The 22823-nt window shown below is 42.2% G+C and overlaps 1 protein-coding gene across 4 annotated transcripts; it reads left to right on the top strand.

The window, feature by feature from the left end:
- Positions 1 to 161: 161 nt before the first annotated feature.
- On the top strand, positions 162 to 21472 carry nfat5b (nuclear factor of activated T cells 5b). 4 transcript variants are annotated; one of them, XM_030377070.1, is made up of 15 exons: positions 432 to 447; positions 6947 to 7048; positions 10100 to 10162; positions 10769 to 11426; positions 12048 to 12237; positions 12668 to 12858; positions 13431 to 13603; positions 15023 to 15157; positions 15578 to 15630; positions 16202 to 16334; positions 16484 to 16558; positions 16650 to 16747; positions 17202 to 19002; positions 19155 to 19403; positions 19546 to 21472. In XM_030377070.1, exons 4-14 carry the CDS (start codon positions 10792 to 10794, stop codon positions 19394 to 19396), a joined length of 3726 nt encoding a protein of 1241 aa, XP_030232930.1. In that variant the 5' UTR covers positions 432 to 447; positions 6947 to 7048; positions 10100 to 10162; positions 10769 to 10791; the 3' UTR covers positions 19397 to 19403; positions 19546 to 21472. The 4 variants fall into 4 exon arrangements, with proteins under 4 accessions (XP_030232928.1, XP_030232927.1, XP_030232930.1 ...); XM_030377068.1 differs by lacking the exon at positions 10100 to 10162 and having other exon boundaries at positions 162 to 447; XM_030377067.1 differs by lacking the exon at positions 10100 to 10162 and having other exon boundaries at positions 162 to 447; positions 6920 to 7048.
- The last annotated feature ends 1351 nt before the right edge of the window (positions 21473 to 22823 follow it).

Raw genomic sequence — 22823 nt, 5'->3', positions numbered from 1 at the left:
CATCTTTAGTCAGCCAAGTCATTGAAAATCAATCAATCATTGAAAATATTTTATGGTATTTATGTAAAAAAAGTTATGACTGATGAAAGCATGCGCACAATTCGGACTTGAGTCCTACGTCATCATGTGGGCGTCACCCACAACACGAGTCCCTCTCAGCCCCTCAGATCATAAACATTCACAATGAACCCGACCAACGGCCGTGGTTGACAGCCTGGGGCCGGCCAACTATAACCTAGATGATTTCATACACATGACTTATGTTAACTTTGTAACAAACTTTTATTTGAATTTTATCGAGGAAACAGTTCTCACGGAAAACGTCACGCTTTGTGTTAGAGCGTATCCAATTTCTCGAATCCAGAGGCACTGCGATGCCCTCTGACTTTATATCACTCTTCAGCGGAGACCTCGACCTGAATTCACCCAGATCTTTGTATTCTAAAGGTAACACACTTGCTTGTATTCTACGATTGTTTTCCTTATGTGTCTTTCATTTAGTTCTTTGGTATCAAATCCTTCATGTGATTTATTTATATAGCCTCGTGTCTGTTGACGTTCAGCGAAGTTTCTAGTTCATAAAATTGATCCGAAGTTTTATGGCACACTTACTGCCCTTAATCTTCGAATTTGTCCAGTTATTTTGTCGTCGATTTACATTGAAATGATTAGTCTTGGAAGATTGTGCATACAGTAACATTCTTTACCTAAAGTTAACCCTCAAGTTGAAAGGGAATACTGCAGAGAAATAGATAAATATGTGACGTGGGTCTCTGCCCAAAAAAGTCATTCCGGCATCCGGTTATGAGTAGCCCCAATGACGGGAATTGAAGAAAACAAATTGTATTACAAATTTTCATTGACTGACGCATTGAAGAAAAAAAGAATGCTACAAGAATGGCTACTATTGGTCTATGGGTGTATGCTGATTGGCCATTATAAATTTGGTCCAGCAAATGTATACAATAATCATGTCATTAGGTATTCACAGAGTATCTGTGTCACCTGTTATTCTAGTTTATATTACCAATTATAATGGCAAGGGATGACATAACATTATAGGATGATTTGATTTTTTTCATTAAAACGTACTTCATACTTGCCAATTTGCCAATGTGAGCATTGGCAAATATGTAGTTAGGGTTAGAAAGAAGTGGCATTTCATTTTAGAGCACTGGTTCTAGGGAATTATTTAAATGTGTTTGACTTTGGATATTATTGAATACAACAACAATTTGAAAGGTTTTCTTTTGAATATTATGTTGGGAATATGGAGCATGTGCTTACCTACTTTCTCTCTGAGAGGGCTTTTATAATTAGTACTTTTTGAAGATATATTTGTTGAACTGTATCACAATCTGATTATGGATATCTGATGGTTCCATGTGGCATGAGAAAGGTTTGCTGGTGATAAGAGTTTTCAAACAAAATCTTTTAAAATAACAAAGAGTGCGGTAGTTATAGGTGTCATTTGGTTCAGTACATTGATACAGTTATTGACTATACTTTGGACCCTTTGGGTAAAAAGACAGAACTATGAAATTTCATCTTGAAAATATACCAGGAGTAAATAAAGGAAAAGGGATTGTTGGAAGTATTGCCATTGGGCCTGTATTGTATTTCAAAACACTAGGCTGACTTTTGTTAGAAAAGTCATTCTGTAAATTAAATAACACACGTTTAAATAAGGTAAGGGATCTAATGGCAATTTTCTTTCATAAATATTGAGTAAGTAGAATGCCATTTTATGTTGAATAGAGTGTCAGGTTATCTGAAGACCTGGCATGTAGGATGAAATGGCTCTTCTTTGGACTTCAAAAGCACCCCCCCCCCACACTTAAATTGACACCAAAGCCATGCCAATCATTAACCATGTGGCCACTCTGTGTGTTAACCTGGGCTTACATAGCACTCCATTAATATTGACTTTGCTATGTTAAACAAACAAAGAGACCTGTGCTTAAAAATAGTCGATTGCCCTAAAAGCTTGTAGATTTCAGATGATGAAAGACTGCAGAGGGCACACATGCCCTTTTTTTCTAGGGAGCACTAATCTAATAGTTTTGGTTTCATTGTTTAAAAACAAAAACAGCTTAACCGGAATTTGGTAATGATACCAGTTGAATGTGTCCAAAGGAAATCCTTTCTAAGTGTGTTTTTAATTTAGAGAGATTCTAGCTAAGATAACTGTTTGAATCTCAAACAACCACTGATAGGGCATAATAGCCTTGGTTTGCTTGATTCATGGGAAGTGTAGTTTATGGGTTAAAATCTTTTAAGTTATCGATAGGTAACCTTTTTCACTTTTTCTTGAGATGTGGCCGTTTTTTTATATTGTAATTCAATAATGGCATATTGTATGAATAGTATGAACAATATTTTCCAGATATTTTTGGCTAATGTTTAAAATATTATCTGGTTGGCTAAAAGCTTACAAGCCAAGTTCACATTTTGTTATTATTTTGTTTAGATGTTATTAAGTAGTCACGTTCCAAAAGTGGCAATAGTAGAACTCTCCTGGTAAGCGTTTTGCTTGCGTAGTAAAATAATCCTGTTTTGGGTTGAAATTCTCTCTGTAAAGCACTGGTACTTCTGCAAGAGAAACATGTTGAGATACAGGTAAACACAACCAGTAATATGGGTTGTAGCTCACTTCAACCAAAAAAGGAAGATATAAAAAAGGCGTGTTATAATAAGTCTTGATTTCCCTATTCTTCTCAATCACACTTCCTCTAGCCAGATCTAATCTGTAATATCTTAAATGTTTTCTTTGCTTTACTTATGTTATTTACCATAGTAAAACATTTATTCAAAAGTCCATTGGTATCATAAATACACATCCTTTAGAAGAAACAAGACCAAGAACCTAATTGTTAACCTAAAACTCAGTAAATACTTAAGACTAGACCTAATCTGTCTCAAATATTTATGCATCGGCCAATAATTATACTACCGTACATGTTTTTGCGAATTGAAAGAGTTAACTAATTTCTAAAATATACCTTGTTAGCACATGTCAATAAATATGATAATGATAGCGATCGGACAGCATATCTCTCGCTTCTTATTGGCTAGTACTGGATGTGCGATACCCTTAAACACCCAATACACTCAGAGTGTGTCAGTAAGGCTTTCATTATTGAAGTATTTCAATTGGCTTGTGAGAAGAAGCGTTTCGGCTTTCAGGATAACTTGCAGCTAATGCTATAAACACTCTTGGTTCCACTTCAAGTGTTACTTATTTCAATTTAATCTTGTTGCCAGTGAGCTGATCTTTTCACAACTATCTCTTGCTTAAAGGGGATTCTTTTTACAGAGTCACATCTTTCAGACCTTGGATATTGTACATGGTACAAAGGAAATTCAGTCCTCATTCTGTCGTAGACAACTTTCTCAATTTCTTCTTTCAACGTATTTTATGTCAGATGCAACCGTCACTAACCCTGTCCTATATGTCCCTGCATCCTGTTTGCTGTTGTTTATCATAAGCGGGCTCTTCATTCTTATCACTATAATATGATAAAGCTGAGTATGATGTAGAGTGTAATGATCCATGCCTTTACATATTACATTGGTGATGAATGATCCATGCAGTCTGGGAAGTAGTGTCTGTGATGTTTCCTCAGACAATACCCCATACTCTATACCTGCAAACTTGCGAGAATGGTCTGCATTGGTACACAGAGAGGGTACTAGTGTATGTAAAATATTATTCCCACTGTAATAGTAAGAATTGTTTTTTTTAAATAAGTACATGGTATCCCCTCAAAAAGATACCCATTTTGCATGCAGGAAATTGTATCCTATATACGTATGTATATGATTGGAGCCAGTTCACTGAAATAGGTGAATCTGTGAATGAGTGAAAGATTGATGTAAGCAAACAAACATCAGATCTATGTACACTATGTGACTTCATTTGCACAGGAATCTCAGGAACAGACTACCGGTAATTTGCTTATTTTACTTCACTATCAATGTGGAACTAAATTGTTGTGTTAGGGGAAATCCAATGTTGTACTAACTACTACTAACCTCTTGAATACAGAGGGCGGCAACTCCTATACCCCGTCATAAAACTCAAGCAGAAGCCATTTCTTAATAGCATTCATCTTAGGAGCTGAGAAAGCACTCTATATTTGTTTCTTCCTTTCCATTGAATCAAGCATCAAGTGTTTGCCTGACCGTGCCACTGGACAATTAAAGTCTTGTTTTTTCTTTCGTTCGGTAAATATGCTATATGAGTGTACGGTGAGATTAGGCATGCGATATTTTTACACTGTTGGCATTCAAGCCAACTGAGTGCACTGAAGAGAACTATGACTAGCTTCTTGTGCTCACTTGATTTGGTCCAAAAAATGAGTTTAGAATTGGCACTCGAATTTCCATCCCCTTTTTTCTTCCAATAAGGAGCTAAATGGCATGGCACTTCTTTAGATCCAAATTATATTTGAATGTACAGAATGCCATCCAGAAACGAAACATGTTTGTATATTTACAAATCAACCTAATCTTTGCAAATAAAGATCCTAGTCATGTTCTGCAACCACTTCCTCCACCTCTTTTAACAGAGAAACAACAGAACAGAAGAATAACTAGTATAACCAATCGGATTAAGCTAATAATACATGATCAACACTTTGTAAGTTGCAAAATACCTTTGCAAAGTTTTGCCAGGATGTTTTGCTAATTGATGAAACATCCTGCATGCATGCACACAGACACACAGACACACAGACACACACACACGCACACGCACACGCACACGCGCACGCACGCACGCACGCACGCACGCACGCACGCACGCACGCACGCACACACACACACACACACACACACACACACACACACACACACACACACACACACACACACAGACACACGCACTCCAATGAGGGGAGCTGTTTCTCCTGGTGTGGGCCGTTGCCATGGGGTCAGTGGCAGCTCTGGCGTGCGCCTGGCTGTTAACATATCAGGGTTGTTGCAGAGGGTGTGCTGCCCTTTTTAAACACACTTCTTCCCTGCCACAAGTTTCTTTTTAATGTGCTCAACCAAGTGCCCATACGGTTCTTCTTCTCAACCCCGCTCACCTTTTACACAATTCATGCTTGACTGGCTACTCCAAAATACAGCTAACCTGTTGACCATATAGTATGGGCCCCTAGAAAATGTCCTTATCGTAAACAAAGCGAGGAAGACAAAGAGGAGGTGGGAGACTGAAGGGAAGTTACCAGTCACCCTGGCCCACAAAATAATAATGCCACGCCCCAGGTGCCAGGGCTAGTAAGAGCAAGCAGCAGGAATGTGAGAGAAATGAATGGGAGCGTAAGTCCTGCCTTTCACTTGGTGCGTGTTTTCTTTTTCACCTTTAGTCCGCCTGCTTACTGTATAAACGTATTCAAAGGCATGGTTTAGGGCATAAAGAGGCTCTTAACATATCTTGGATTTTTCAACAGAGCTTACATTACGTTTTGTATAAGAATGCCTCAGAAAACCACATTTTGGATTTCCAGACATCTTTCATCTTTCAAATTTTGTTTTTCAATTCCGTGCGAGTGGAACAAATACTGCCACGCGTTAGAATACAACTTTATTTTTCTTGAATACATTCTGGGACTGTGGAAACACTTTAAACAGGCCTACCAGTGATTCGAATTCTGCTCTAAGAGCTAAGTACATATTTTCTGTCGGTGCGGTGGGCACGCTGTTTACTGGAAGAACTTTTCAGCCACTGCACATGTTCTTGCATGTGCAGTCAGTCAATAAGGCCTCCCAATAAGAGCACTGTAAAACGGGTAGATGAAGGGGGAAGGTGTCAGAGTATAAGCTTTTTGTACGGGGTGTGTGTGTGTGTGTGTGTGTGTGTGTGTGTGTGTGTGTGTGTGTGTGTGTGTGTGTGTGTGTGTGTGTGTGTGTGTGTGTGTGTGAGTGAGCGTGAGCGTGAGCGTGAGAGTGTGACTGTTTATGTTTGTGCGAGATAGATAGATAGACAGTGTGTGTGTGTGTATGTGCGTGCGTGGGGGCATGAATGCAAGTTAAGCGAACCCAATTCAGATTGAACCAACTCTGCTGGGAACCAGTGTTCCTGCTCTGCCCAACTCTGGGCGGCTGTGGGGCTTTAGGACTTAAGAGGCTGCTGGTTTCAGTGTGTCCCAGGTTTGTATATTGTACGCAGCCAGTGGAAACAATGGTGACCGGGGGGTGTGAGTATCTGATACACACACCAACCCCCGGGACTCAGCTGCAAGTAATTAAAGCTGGCAGTTGGTAGAGGATAGTTGGAGGGCTATCCTCCAACTATCCTGGCAACTGTCGTTGCTGCTGTAAAGTTATAGAATTGTTTTTATAATTCAGAGCATGAATAGGGCTGCTAGTTCAAGTGTTATCGTGCTTGGGGGGGCGATTTTGTCAAAATTGGTTGAGAAATCTATTCCTCTGTGTGAGCATGCTTATTTGTGTTGTATTATGTAGTGTTTAAGACGTTTCTCTGCTTTAAGGTTTCTGATATTTCACAGGTACTGCAAACATGTGTAGCTGTCCACCAGAGATACCTCATAGCAAATCTACTGTTTACAAGTTTAATTTCCACTTGCAACACCTATTCAAGGGGATACAGATAGAGAATAATGAGCATGATATATTTTTAGATCAATCTAGATCAAGACTTGAGGATTGGAGGAACAAAAATGGACGCACAAGCCTACACAAAACAGCTTTGGCAACTTTAGCATCAAATTTTCCCTTAATGGAAAATAAGAGTTTCTATTATATTCTGCTCTATTGTATTCTGGTAATATAATAGGTAGGCATTTCGTAGGTTGGTGCTAGAAACCTATTTTCGGTACATAGTAGTACTATGCATGAATTTTTGTATCTTTTCTTTCTGCTAGTGACAACCCACAACATATTCTCTTCACAGAATCAGTTTATGATCTGCTTCCAACAGAGCTTCAGTTACCCTTCTCCAAGCAGCAGAGCGAAGCAGCCATGAGCCAGACCAGTGGTGGAGACACCGGGCCAGCGCCAGGTCCAGCGGCCCTCGGACCGGGTGAGCTCCCCTTCCTATTGCCCTCTCCCACACCTCCAGGGACGGCTTTTCCACAGTCAAACGCGCTGGTGTTGCCCCCGGAGAATGTGGTCTTGAGCATGGTCATGAGTTGTGTCTTTTCAGTAGAAAAACAATAAACAAATCTAGAATAAAAATACCATTGCCCGAAGTGAATCTCCTTCAAGCTAAAATAAACAACCCAATAAATGGCTTGCTTGAAGTACATGTTAACAATTAGAATGGGTTTGTGGTGGTTTAGTACAAGAGGCTTCACCTAGGGCTTTCTCAAAGGGCTTTCAGGTTGGTTCACCTACTGTTTTCTTTGGCACACCAAAGCATTGAGCCTCCATGCTCTCACCTCAAGCTTGTTTGTTTACACTATAGTTATGCTGGCAGGTCAAATAGACATCTAGAGGTATTGTTTTTAACCGGAGTGTGGCTATTTGTGTTGGGTTCAAAGAAAAGAAAACAAAAAAAATGTCTGGTTCATTTTAGTTATTTTCTTCATGTTATAAAAGCAAAAACAAAAACAAACATCTTTTGTGCATGAATGTAGATTTAAATCATTGTCCTCACTAGCACTACTAAAGGTGTGTATTAAAACTGAAAGATAGGATCCTGTTAGAATCAACGCACTAGCAATGTGCTCTACAATGAAACATGAGTTTTGGATCCATATCAAATCAAGATTTAAAATCAGTTATAAAGCTAGCAATTTCACTCACGTGAACAGGGCCTGACTCTATCACAGTCTCACATAGCTTTAGTTCAGAAGTTACGTTTTATTTGCAATTCTTGCAAAGTATTGTGCAATGTTGGACAATTCTTGTAAGGTTTGTAATTTCTCCACATATCCCCTAATTGCCATACTTTACTTAAATGTGAAGTGTGTAGGATTTAGTTGCGACTAGAAGTGAGGTTGCTGATTAAAAAAGGGGGATGGCAATTCAAGGACCAACTCTTGGATCAAACCAACTTATCTTCACTATTTTAGACTATTAACCGTGCCCTGGTACATAACCATGACATACCGGTTGTTTTGAGATGAAGGCAGCGGATACATCCGGTTTCACAATTGGAATTCAACAGTCAAGTCCTACCTTCCATCCACTTATTATAACCTGTACGTTTCAGCCACTGGTTCCTGTGAGCTCTGTTATTTAAGCAATATCACACGAGAGGGAGGGCTGTTTAAGATAACCGCAATCCCTCTCATGTGATATTGTATTCATACAACAGTTCTACATGTGCCATGTATTAGTTAGTCTATTAGTCTATTTTACCTTTTATTCGGCTCTGCCAACACAAATGGTTCCTGGACTGGACTGGAACTGGAATGATGCCAAGTAACACATAAACATTTTCCAGCACGATAACTTTCTACTTTGTGATGGTATATATGTTACTCCAGGACAGTACTTTTTTTATCATGTACATTTATCTGTATAAATTATTGTGCAACCAGGGAAATTAGAGTCCTTTGACAATTCCGATGATTTCACAGCTTCTGATCAAAAATGTAATTAGCGAATGTAACAAAAAAAACCTGTATAGCGGAATGATGCATGTGTAGTTAAAAGTCCCTGTTCTGCTATTTTCCATATCAGGACTCATGGTATGCCTCTTGTCGAATGAAATTAGGCAAGGCAAGGCAACTTATATATAGCACTTTTCATACACAAGGCAGACTCAAAGTGCTTCACATATAAACATTGTCATACAAAAAAAATAATATAATAGATACGTAAAAGAAAACATATGCAAAAATTGAGTAAAATAGATCAGCATTTTATAGTGCAATGTATTTAAGATCAGATCAACAGTGTCTCTGGTACCAACGTCGCGACTCCAGCTCGACCTGAAGGAACCTGGACCTTTCTCTGGGATTCCAACCCGGATTCTAAATTACTTTGATTACTTACTTTCAACTGCTGTTTAATACAACGTTTGTACTGACAGTTAGTTTTGGCCATGTTATTTGATCATCATAACTGGACTTCCTATTTTGTGCTCTTAGAAGCGGCTTTGACATCAATGTTTTCCCTTGATATGGAACAATATGTTCTTAGTGTGCAGTAAAAAGCAGAAGAGAGCTTAGAGATGATTATGAAACTAAACAACCAAAAAGATGTCCCCTCCCTCTCTGCTCTCTACCTTCCCACAATTTTCACCATTGAGGAAAAAAAAAATGTACACCTATTTTTGAAGGTCAAGAAGTTACCCCCCAACCAATCAGGGAAGAGATGTCCGAGAGGTCAGAAATGAGACGGGAGCTGTCTGAAATCTAAATTGGCTCAAACAGTGGTCATTCGCATAGCACATTTCACCTCAGAGTAGCTGAGGGAATGCTATGTTATTTCAAATTTAACTCAGATAATAGCTCTTAAATCCTACCTACCTACATAACTTTTATAGTTATTGAAATGGTGCCAACAATTGTAATAGATATATCAAATGGAAAATAATAAAAAAAAAAATATTAATATATTAATATAATATTGAAGGACTTCAGCAGGAACTTCACGTCTTCAACGTCAAACAAATGAACATTATGAATTTGGAGCAGTTGTTTATCCATGCAATGCAAAATATGGTTTCACTGAAATATAATATATTTCAAAGATGACATATTCACAGGTACATTTGATTGGATTGTTAACTTAATTATAACTTGTATTTTCTTTCTTCAAACTTTTATAATACCCTTTTTCATTGTGCTATCCATTTCTTTGTTAATTTGCATGTTAGCAAAGACACCTCTGGCTATTTCCTCATGTAATCACTCGTTTAATCTGCAGCTTTCTGTGTCACCTGGCCTGAATAAATTCAACTCCGTCAAACGGATATGCAGTCAGCAGCAGTCTTAACATTCCAGTGCCTGATACTAAACCCCAGACCTGTCATGCCACTTGACAACTTAATGACAACTAACAGGATCATTTATAAAATAATGTGTCAGCATGCTAAAAGAAACGCAACACAAACAAAATAAAAATGAAATACTACATGTTCAGCTTTTATTGTTCATTCGCTGTCTCATTTTTATTCCAGGTAGTTCCCTCTGAAGCAGGGAGTGTCTGCATATAAAATGGTCTGCAGTTCTCTGCTTCATAGGTCAGAAGCTTGTTTATTTTGTCTCTGTGGCTACGTTCAGTCCCGACAAAACCTGTACAGCAAAAATGATCCAATTGGCATGCATCATCTTACACACATACACATAATGCTGGGCTTTCTTGGATAACATTGTCTTACTTAGTCTAGGCAATTCTGTAATCAGTAGATCAAATCAACCAAAGGCAAAATCAAAAGATGAGTCCTGACATGATTTGGCTTTTCATCGTCATTTTGCATTGTAATTCCTTTATCTACCATCACAGCTGGAAAATTCCTGCTGTCTAATTTTATTTTGGACTTTTAGAACAACTCTTTCCTGGCTTCACAATGCGTCATGCAAGCAACACACACACACACACACACACACACACACACACACACACACACACACACACACACACACACACACACACACACACACACACACACACACACACACACACACAATGCAGTAAAACAAAACCCCAGAAAAGAATTGGGTAAACAAAGAAATGTATATAAAAAAAAAAGTAAGCAATCATTGACAAATTTTGCTGCTTTAACTGGGACTGCTAGCCAACGCTGTCGGAGGGGCCTTTATTAACGCTGTCCTTGTTTGCTCTGTAGATGCTTCCACCGTCTCCTCCTCTATGAGCGTGGGAGGAGCCCCCTGCAGTGCTTTTCCTGACACTTCCAGCTCCACCATGCATTTCACCGGCACCCTGGCCCCTGACAAGGCTGCAGGCCTCAACAGCGCCACCGCTGAGCCAGAAGACTCTAGAGCGGGGCCCCCAGATATCCTGGGTGCCGAGGCTGGGAATGGTAACAGTGGGAGTGCTGGGAACTGCAGAGCTGGCTCGGAGCAAGGAGGAGGAGGAGGAGGAGGAGGAGGAGGAGGGAGAGGAAGCTCCTCACAGGAGCAGCAACATCAGATGACCCCTTCCAAGCGCCGCCCTGTGCTCATCATCCCCCCGCCGCCTGAGGACCTGTTTGACAACAGCTGTATGTCCTTGCAGACCGAGGCAACCCTCGACTCGGAGCAAAGCAACAGCATCTGGACGGAGGACTCTGTTTCAAATTTCAGCAACCTCAGCTCTAGCTCGTACAACGACAACACAGAGGTGCCCCGGAAGTCCCGGAAACGCACCCCTCGCCAGCGGCCGGGGCCTAAAAGCCTTTCCCTGGACAGTGGCAGTAAGGACATGTTTGACGCAGACAGCGCTAAGGGCCCACACTTTGTCCTCTCCCAGCTAGGCTCCGACAGCAAGCCTTGCCCCATAGGAAGGTATAGTCACCGTCATAATGCATACTTCTCTGTTCAATGGTTGCGTAATAGTGTAATACCCGCTAGTCAGAGAGGTGGTTGGATCGGAGGTTAGGGAGTGGCAGGACGTTACGACACAGGATGTAAGCTTTGGTGAATCACGACGCTAAGTTAAAGTAAGCCTATAAGGGTTGTGGAAGGCTGATTAAGTACTAGTAGAGCAGTAGAGCGCACTCTGCTGTATTGACGGTTACAAGTTGGCATTGATGTCGGCAAATCATTTGAAAAAGCTCTACCAAAGAATATATATTTAAGGGCCTGCTTTTCTAGGACCTTGACACTTAATGGGCGTCTTTGACTTGCCTTATGTCACAAACACAATTTGATCCCAGCAGCAGAATTGTGTCACCAGCTACAAAAAGACCAAGTGCATATTATGTGGCTATTCAGGGCCTCGTAATACACTTCTGTGTCACAGTTACAAAACATATGACATAAGTCAGACATATGATGCATAATACCACATTGGCTAGTATGACTATATCCACTATTCTAACAGGGAAGATAAAGTTGTCTAATAAATGACCCTTACCCAAGTCATACAACGGTAGATAACTGTTCTTTCCTCTGTGTCTCTCGCAGTGCTGCAGATGGACCGTCAACAACTATCCAGAAGGGCAGGATTTTGTCGATGCAGTACCCATCGAAGAGGGAGGGGAAGGAGCTGAAGATCATTGTGCAGCCTGAGACACAACACCGGGCCCGCTACTTGACCGAGGGCAGCAGGGGTTCGGTCAAAGACCGCACCCAGCAAGGCTTCCCCACCGTAAAGGTTAGCGTGGGACTCCTTCCGATAGTCCCTCCTCTATGTGATTGCTATCACAGCTTTTATTTTTACTCACTGCTGTAAAACTAGGGTTAGCAAGTTATTTGTACATGGATAGATAAAAGATGTTATTTTTTTGAGTTAAAAGTACAACTTTCTCTGATTAAGATAATTGCTCTCCTGATTGTTTTTATTTTGATAACTATAACCTGAAAATATAATAGCAATAACTGGAGCTACGACATCAGATACTAGACGTTGCTAATGGGGAAACTAACATAGTCCAGGTTTCAATGTGCCCATTGTTTAAGGACATTATATACATTCTTGTTGTTCAAACTTTTACTGAAATGAAATGAGACACATTTAAAACGTCTCTGAAACGCATATATGGTGGGTTATAGCTGACACGTTCTCTGTTAATCCTCTCGCACAGCTGGAGGGCGTGAACGAGCCGGTTCTGCTGCAAGTATTTGTGGCTAATGACACTGGGCGGGTGAGACCCCATGGCTTCTACCAGGCCTGCAGAGTCACTGGACGCAACACCACAGCTTGCAAGGAGCTGGACATTGAGGGCACCACCGTGATTGAGGTTCCTCTTGACCCCGGCACCAGCATGACAATAGCGTATGTACCTTTCCTCAATGTTAACACTACAACTGTGGAGGGTTCCCTTCGTTTGTATGACTGTGCCAACTGAATAGGATCCTGACCTCTCGTCAACGACGATTAGTTTTCAGCCATTACTCTTTCTTTGAATTGTCACGTCTGCATTTATGGAATGCAGTTTGGTGGTGAAATGCATGCTTACCTCTGTGTTGTCTATCAACCTGAAACAATGCGGATGCTTTGGTCTGAGATAACTGCGCCCCCCATATTTCATCAGTAATGTGAAATTGTGAAATAAATGTGGCATTCAATGAATAAATGTGAGCCAAAGCTGTTTTACTGTGTCTTATCTACACAAACGAAAGACGCACAGCACGACCTCCCCTCTTGCGTGTCACTGCCTTGAAAAGGCAACGTATTCCCGAACCTGACCGTTGTGGTGAATTATGTCTTCACCACAGCATTATGAAATGAAAGTCCCCTGAAATAAATGAACATGGCATTATGAAATAAAAGTCCCCGAAAATAAAGTAAAAAAAAAAAAAAAAAAAACATCCTTTTTTACTGACGTTGGCGGTTGTTTCCTGCAGGGTGGACTGCGTGGGCATCCTGAAGCTCCGTAACGCTGACGTCGAGGCCCGCATCGGCGTCGCCGGCTCCAAGAAGAAGAGCACCCGGGCTCGGCTGGTGTTCCGGGTCAACGTCCCAGGTCCGGATGGGTCGCTCCTCACCTTGCAGACCCCCTCGTCCCCCATCCTCTGCAGTGAGTCACTCCTGTTTTTTTTTTCTTCTCCTGTGTTTAAATAGTTCAACACATCGGACTGATCTATTGTTGGTTGTGTCAACTTGACCGGATGGCGATGCCACAATGACACCCAAGGGGTTAAAGCCATTTAAAAAGTGCACCAGAGATAGTTGAGCTGTAAACTACTTGAACCAGTTAATATTTTGAATGATTAACCAATTGCCCTTTTGAAACGTGCGGTTTAACGTCTTATGTTTGACCTAGCCCCGGGACGGGATGACATTGTCTTTTGATGTCGGAGACAATGTGAGTAGTTGGCTCTCAAAGGTTTAGGGTGTGGTCTCTTTAAAGAAAAAACTAAACAGGAAAGACTGCTGTGAGCCAGAAGAGAGATCTTTTTTGTGTGTGGATATGGAAGAGCTGTGTGTCGAATAAAAAGAACGGAAAGAAAGAAATAAACAAAGGTGCATTGACGTCCATTGTTTACAGACAGCCAACACGCAATTTAAGGAAATATCTTTCAACAAGATATTTATTTGGGAATGTATAAATGTGTGTGTGTGTGTGTGTGTGTGTGTGTGTGTGTGTGTGTGTGTGTGTGTGTGTGTGTGTGTGTGTGTGTGTGTGTGTGTGTGTGTGTGTGTGTGTGTGTGTGTGTGTGTGTGTGTGTGTGTGTTGTAAAGCAACAGTGTCACGTAGGAAACCCATTAAATGCGAGACAGCGGTTGGAGAAGGAGGGGCCGGGGCTTGTTTCTAACAACAACATTTGAACAAGCTCAAAGAGAATGTGGAAATACTACACTTCTACAGCGCTTATATAAAATGAGTTACCTGTGTTTCCAATATTTCTCAGAAAAGGGCCATAGATTCTTAAAGGATCATACCGGTCTTTGTGATTAAACCACCATAGCCCCCGGCTCCACTTAAACATCTGTTACCAATATAATGCAAAATGACTTTGTTTTATCATGAGCACGATTCTTGCAACTAGTGTAAACAGAGGCCTTTAGCACTTTTGTCTTTTGGAATCAATGCATGTCGTATCAGGACGTTTTTGAATGACACATACCCTGAGTTTACACAGCAACATCTTGTCACGAAGACCCATGTGCTACTGCTATAGTTTACCTCGTTGACAGGCACGTTCATGCTAACCGCATTTCGGCAGAATCATTCATTTTATCAAACGATATTGGTAACGTATGTTTTAGTGGAGCCAGGAGACCGTCAAGAGATCTGATCACCCAGAAAGTATGGTCCCCTGAGGCATTCTCTAATTGTATACTGCAACGGCACTTGTTCGCTGCACTGCCTTGTCTTGACATGCATGTTACTAACACAATGCCTATTTAGCATTTCCCAGCTTCATGGTATACATAACTGTGTGGTCCTAGAAAAGCCATAGGTTAACCATATGTCCTGGTGTCCTGTCTGCAGCCCAACCTGCAGGGCTGCCTGAGATCCTGAAGAAGTCACTCCACAGCTGTTCAGTGAGGGGAGGGGCGGAGGTCTTCATCATCGGCAAGAACTTTCTTAAGGACACCAAAGTCATTTTTCAAGAAAATATATCCGGTAAGAATCTGATGTTTTATTATTATTGTAGTATTGCCTGTTGTCTGTCTCTGTCTTTGTCTGTAGTGTTTCTCTCTGTCTCTCTGTCTGTCTCTCTGTCTGTCTGTCCGTCTGTCTGTCCGTCTGTCTGTCTGTCTGTCTGTCTGTCTGTCTGTCTGTCTGTCTGTCTGTCTGTCTGTCTGTCTGTGTTTGTCTCTCTCTCTCTCTCTCTCTCTCTTTCTTTCTTTCTTTCTTTCTTTCTTTCTTTCTTTCTTTCTTTCTTTCTCTCTCTCTGTCTCTCTGTCTCTCTGTCTCTCTGTCTCTCTCTGTCTCTCTGTCTCTCTGTCTCTGTATGTATGTATGTATGTATGTATGTATGTACGAGTGTCACATAATAATAACAGCAATCAGAATATTACATTTATACTCTTTCCGTTTCAGATGAGAACTCCTGGAAGGAGGAGGCTGAGATTGACATGGAGCTTTTTCACCAGGTAAACAAGGCACGCATTCTTTCAGGTCCCAGACAATTCATCTCCTTACCCTGAGAATATTAGTAGCAGTAGCCAGTTCAGCATTGTAAACAAGCTTAGATGTAATCATCTTAAATGGCTACTGGTACCAAGGTTTCAGTGGTTTCATTGTGTTCTGACCTAATTATGCAGAGCCTTAGAGGCTGAACGGAGTTTCAACAATCCATCTCAATCTAAGCTGAATGGTCTGGTCCAAATGACTGTTAGCACAATCATGCAAAGTTGTGAGAAAAAAAAAAGTTGTGTTTTGGGGATTATATCAATATAAATCATAGATATGTTTTGAATATACGATTATATTTTATTATAGATTGTTACTTAAAGTGAGCAATTTAATTCTGTTTTCTATATGAAGTGTTTTTCAAAATCTGTAATTAACTTATTTCTCTGAATTGTAATTAGTTGTAGTTGTTGCTTTTGCATGAAAAATATATCCGGTACCCCCATGTATATAATAAGCACCTTCTAATCTGACTATTTGTGTTTTTTTCTCTTCGGCTTTGTTCTACACATATGATATAACTCCTGCCAGAATCACTTGATAGTGAAAGTTCCTCCATACCAGAACCAGGACACGTCCTCCTCAGTGTGCGTGGGTATCTTTGTGCTGACTAACGCTGGACGATCCAACGACGTGCAGCCGTTCACCTACACCCCAGACCCTGGTAGGTTGGGTGCACCTACTCCTGTTACAATCTTCTAAAACTCCTCTTTAAGGATGTTATTTGGAAACATATCTGCATTTATAGCAAAAAATCTCTCTCTCTCTCTCTCTCTCTCTCTCTCTCTCTCTCATTTAATTATGTTCTTGCAGCCAAAAAGGATGTTTCCGTCAAAAATGAGCGCTCCTCTCCAGTGAAGCCTTGCCCCTATGAAGGAAAAGTTGAAGGTGATTAAATGCATCCAAATCAGTGTCAGTGTAAAATAATTGTATTTCTAATTTGATTCCCTACTAACTTACATTGTATATTGCTTCGCAGCTTTAGATCCCAGTTCTTTGATGCTGCCCCATGTGAAGAGAGAAGACATCACGCCGATGGATGTGTCGAGCAACCTCACTCATACCAGAGTGTTTAAGGTGGTGCATTTGTTTGGGACTATCGTACTATTGTTACGTGAAACTGTTACCTTTAATTGGTTGTGAAATAATGGCGATTTCATTGTGTGCAATGCTACACAATATTGAAAAGCAGTGATCAAATGAACAGAACTGTTTGATATACAGGTGTAACATGTATATTTACATTTGGGGCATTTAGCAGGTGCTTTTATCCAAAGTCACTTAAAACAAGTACATTTGTCATAAGAAATTGAAAAATATATATCTCTGTCTGTGCATTACGAATGTTACCTTGGGTTAACCCATTCCCCTTAAACATCAAAGACAGCTAGGATAAGGATATAACATATATATATAGCTATAGATATAGCAACGTATATCCCCATCACTTGACTGTGGACTAAGAATGACCTTGTTCCTTGAACTCTTGAAATAAGGGCCCTTCTAAACATGCTGTCTTGTTGTTTTCCAGCCGCCCACGGACATGATGTGTCAAGCCAGGCAGAGCGCAGACATCCCGCCCTGCCGCCTCACCAACAAGGTGTTCCCCGTCCTGCCTCAGACCGTGGCCGGAGACGGGGACAATGTGGCGCCTGCGGCGGCCGTCCTGCAGAGCCAAGACCTCTCCAACGCTAGCGGCTTCGCTGTGCCCGCGGAGTCTCTGCTCCAGGCGCCGGGGGCGCCCCAGCCTTTCCGCATGGAGCCCAGAGAGAGGCGCTGCCCCAGCCCCGGGCCGGTGGGCCGACTGCGTAGGGAACCGGCTTCCCAACAGCAGCACCGACTGCCCCTCTTGCCCCTGGAGGAGATCGAACAGGCTGTGAGGCAGCTTCAGGCCACCGGGTTCTATAGGCACCCGCTGCAGTCTGACAACGCGATGGCCGAACAGCAGCAATGTCAACAACACATTCAGCAGCAGCAACAACAACAACAACAAATCCAAAAGCAACATATTCATCAGCAGCAGCAGATCCAAACACAACACATTCAACAGCAGCAGGAGATCCAGAAACAACACATTCAACAACAGCAGCAGCAGCAACAACAACTGCAGCAACTGTATCAGTCACAAATCCCCATGGAGTGTACCATGTTTCATGGCACCTCGAGGGGGGACAACGCTGAACAGCAGGGCTCCCCGCAGGGGTCGGTCCCAAACCGTGGATCCCTGTTCCAGCAGGCTCAGCAGCAGACAAGTGAGCAGCTCCTCCCCCTTCAAACCAGCTTCCTGCAGCAGACCCCGTCGCTCCCCTCCCCGCCGCGGTTCCACAGACAAAGCTCCATGGCGGAGGCCCGCGAGCCGCCGGCGGCGGTGTTTCACGCTCAGAAGGCCTCTTGCGCGCAGGAACACCTGCAGGCGACGCTCTTCCCGAATAACCTGACCGCGCTGAGCGGCAGCAGTCTGGCTCCGGAGCAGCAGCAGCAGCAGCAGCAGCAGCAGCCCGCCACCTCCTTCCTGCCCCAGACGTCCTTACCATCGCAGCCCCAGCAGCAGCAGCAGATGGCTTTCCTCAACGCGTTGCAGACCACGGTCCCAGAGCCCCAGCCCGTGTTCCAGGCTCAGACCCAGCTCGCCCCCATTCAGCGGGGGACCCCTATGGAGCAGCAGCAGGCAGCCCAGCCCCAGACGCAATCTCCCCAGCAGACCTTCCAGAATATACCCCCGCATCCCGTCGCGAGCACCCTCTCCCCGGGCCAGCAGCAGGCCGGGCTGCTCTTCCACACCAACCCCAACCTGTCCAGCCAGGACCAGCCCTCCAGCCTCCTGTTCAGCGGCCAGGGCCCGATGCCTCCCTTGAGCAGCAGCAGCCTCTCTACCCAGCAACCTCCGAACCCCGCGCTGCTCTTCTCTCAGGCCAGCATGGTGCCGGTCGGCCAGCAGGACCGCTCAGAGCCGATGGCCCTGGGAAACCCAAGCCAGCAGCGGCAGCAGGTCCTATTCCCCCAGCAGCCGCAGCCGCCGCCGCCGCAGCAGCCCATGCAGCAGCCCATGCAGCTGGGTGGCAGCTCTCAGAGCGCCCAACAGCCGCCCGTCTCCATCTTCATCCCACAGGCCAACATGGCCGCCTTACAAGGGGGCATGGCTGCTCAGGAGCTTCCTCCGGCCACCATCTTCTCCTCCCAGAGCGCTGCCGCAGGCCTCCAGGCCACCAGCTCGTCCCCCCCCGTGAAGCAGCCAGGCTCCCTGTTCCAGGCGGCGGTGGGCGGCGGGGCCCGGGGCCAGCCCAGTCACCCTCGGCAGCCCCCCGGCCTCTTCCTCTTCGGAATGGAAAATGGTAAAAAAAAAAAAAAAAAAGCGAACAAGAAACGGGGTAAAAGACGCCTCTTTCATGATAGAGACATGATGATGAGATTGTAATGAATTGAGACGATGTCCGTGTGCTACACTGATCCGGTCTTTCTCCCGCGTCTGTCCCGTCCCATACAGAGTGCAGCCAGATGATGAATGCCCCCGGGACCTCCCTGTCGGATCACATCATAGCCATCAGTCAGTCTGGCCAGAACCAGAGGGAGAGCGAGGCACACATCCAGTCCCTTTTCATTCAGTCTTTGTCCGAATCTGGGACGATCCAGAATACCATGGCCTCGTCGCAGAACATGGAGAAAATGGAGGATCTGTTGATCAGCTTGCAGCAGGAGCCAGGGAACAACTTAACACGCTCCTACTAACACACAGGTTAGTTTGTACTTTCAACAAATCTGTGGCTCACATTATTTTTCTTAATTCTGCTTAAGCCATTGTGCTGTCACTTTGCATGGTGTATAATAAGTATTGTTTTTCCTCACTAAGATGGTTCCCTCTTTTCTTTCTTTCTTAGGTTCTGTGAGGTAAAAGCTGTGAAACATGAACTGGATGATGAGAATTTGTATTTGTTGGAGCATTCTTTCGAAGGAGGATCCTCATAATCATACTCGTGAGCAGCAAGGGGCGCCATAGGCTATGTGTGACACTAGACCCAGGTCTATTGCTCGGCTGCGCCTTTTTATTTTTTCAGTCTCCATTCTTCAGCTGCCATTCTTCAAATATCTAACATTCACAGTTCCTCCCTGCAGGACATCAGGACACCGATACCTGCTAACACGTTCTAGCATCTACACACATCCAAAATACTTTTATTACCGATGAGAAGATTGTGTTTATTATACATGAATCTACATTTGCATTGACGATTACAAAACTGAGGTGAAAATATGTAAACGTTGTAGGCATAATAAGCACATCATGGTGCTCTTTGCAATGGCAGTGACTCTACTATTACTGTATTTTATTTACATTTGACTGCATTTATACTGCATTCGAAAAATGTAGGTTTTGAGAAAAAATTGTATTAATAGGAAACAAAGCTATTATTTTTACCTAAACCTGCACTGGGATCTGCAAGTAAGTTTTTCCCATTAGCAGCCTGTAGTGGCTGAAATTGACGCTACAATTATAGCTTTATATTTTTCAGACAACCAGCCCTTTTAGATTTAGCAAAATATGACCTGAATAGAGAAAGTATTACAGAGGAAAATTACTGAGATGGATCACTATTTTGGAGAAAAAGTCTATTTCAGTAAATAGTTGCTGTAGAAAGGAAAAAAAAGTCTACGTATAGTACATAGATTTGAAATACACCTTTTTACAGATCTATTATTCTACTGAATGCATTTCTCTCACTGCATAAGCATCTACTGCTTTGATGATCGTTCTCATAGTTATTAAAATAATTAATTGGATTCAAGCCAAAGTGCAGTTTTACAGCGAGATTTTAATCCAACTATTACTACTACTATTACTATCATTTCAACCCCAATATTTAAATATAATATATATTTATTATATTTATATATATAGCCTATATAATTATATATATAACTATTTTTTATGAGAAAGCCTTTTTAGAAATAATCTAAATTAACATATATCAGAGGTGACAATGTCATCTGGGTCAATTTATAGCAAAAAGTTTAAACTAACTATATCTCTATAGATGTAAATGTATTTAAAAGGATACTGTACGTGTGGTTATTGTACGTTAATAGTGAAATATCAAAGTTATATCACATTGTTGAATGTGTTTGTGTTGCATGATACTGCGTCAGGAACGCATCAAATTGGAATAGTATTCTATATTTTAGAAATATTATACTGGATTTGTTTCGATAAAATTAATTACGATTGTTTGGTTAGATTTACCTTTCTAAACAGTTTTTATGTTCTGGGCAAATATGCCCACCACAAATATTGTTTTTAAAATCTTGTATTATACTTCATGATTCCGAGTAGGCCTTGATAAGAAAAAGTTGACAGTACCTTTGTTTTGATTAAGGCCAGTTTTATGGCTTGCATGTTTGTTTATTTGTTCTTGTTGTATTCTATTTTATTTTAAGGATTCTCTTTTTTTGTCTGGACTGTGTAAACAAAATGGTTAAGATTCTCATTGCGAGATATCCATCTGCTAACTGTAATTGTTTATTAGCGCATTGTGGGATGGGAACCATCTTTTTGTGTTTCCTACAGGCCATGTAATGCATGTGCTGTGACTGTTCTCTGAGTTCAACTGATCTCTGAGGATGGTTCCACTCTTTCAGTCCATGTACTGTTTTTGCTGTAACAAGGAACTGATCTGTGATGATGGTTCAAGAATGTATCATTGTAATGGTCTACATTTCTATAAGTACTGTATGTAAGAAAAAGGTTAAACTCATTGAATTGTATCGACTCTTAAAAGTGACCTTGTAATAAAGAGGATGCAATATCTATTTTGTAATGTGACTGGTTAGGTATGGTTTGACCACATTGTCTATTTTGACCTCTATTTCTTGAGCTCTCCTTTTGGGTGTGTAACGGGACCATCGGTTTTACACATGTGACATTCAGCTATTATTTTGCTGTGTAATATCTATTCTGTGTTACACAATAATATTTATATGTAATTAAATTGACACCAGCAATGTGATTGATATGGTTCCACCACTGAGGTCCCAAAACAGAAAAGTTGTGACTTTGTTGATCGACCTTTGCTTGCTCGATGGCAGTACCAGACGTCCAGCTGAGGTAGTCGAGTGGACGAATCGAGCTGGGGTGTGTGACTTTACCAATGCTTGGAGGAAGGCAGGGCCAGTTCCATCGACTGCCTTGTATGCCAGTACCATAATCTTGAATCTGATGCAAGGTACTACAGGGAGCCATTGGAGGTCCCGGAAGAGGGGGGTCACATGGGAGAACTTCGGTAGGTTGTACACGAGGCGCGCTGTCGCGCTGCAAAGGTTTAATCGCAGAGGCAGGGAGTCCAGCCAGGAGCGAGTTGCAGTAGTCGAGGCGGGAGATGACCAGTGATTGGACTAGATGCTGAGCTGCTTCCCTTGTGAGGAAAGGCCGGATCCTGCGGACGTTGTAAGGTGCAAATCTGTAGGATCGGTCCACCGCAGTGATGTTTGCGGTGCAGCATAACTGATTGTCCAGTACAACACCGAGGCTTCTGGCAGTTGGAGAAGGAGATACAGTGATGTTCTCAACAGTGACCAGTAAGTCCATGTGTGGGCAATCTTTCCCTGGCATTAGGAGGAGCTCAGTCTTGTTGAGGTTAAGCCTCAGGTGATTGGCAGTTGTCCACGTGCTGACGTCTGCCAGACATTCAGATATGCGTGTTGCTATCAGGGCTTTGTCAGATGAGGGGAAAGAGAGAAATAGCTGAGTGTCGTCAGCATAGCAGTGATAGGAAAAGCTGTGTGATGTTATCACAGAGCCCAGGGATCTGGTATAGAGGGAGAACAGAAGAGGCCCCAGTACCGAGCCTTGAGGGATACCAGTTTCAAGCGTGCAAGGTTTACATTAGACTCCATTCACATAATAATAAAAGCAACCGTTATTCAAACAAAATTCAAACAAAATTTGACATACAGTATTAATACTATAGAAAGGGCTGTATCAAATTTGACATAAATCCATAATACTGTACACACCATAGAAGGAAATATGGAGTCTTACATCAAACTACATTGACACAAATATTATCCATCCAAAATGCAACAATCTGACATCATACATCATATGTTATTGAAATAAAAATGTCTGCTAACTACTACAGCAATCAGAATGAGAAAATTTATT

This window comes from Gadus morhua, chromosome 14, assembly GCF_902167405.1.
Source record: "Gadus morhua chromosome 14, gadMor3.0, whole genome shotgun sequence".
Classification (NCBI taxonomy): Eukaryota; Metazoa; Chordata; class Actinopteri; order Gadiformes; family Gadidae; genus Gadus; species Gadus morhua.
The sequence above is the reverse complement of the archived record's forward strand: the minus strand, read 5'-3'. Positions and strand labels throughout refer to the sequence as shown.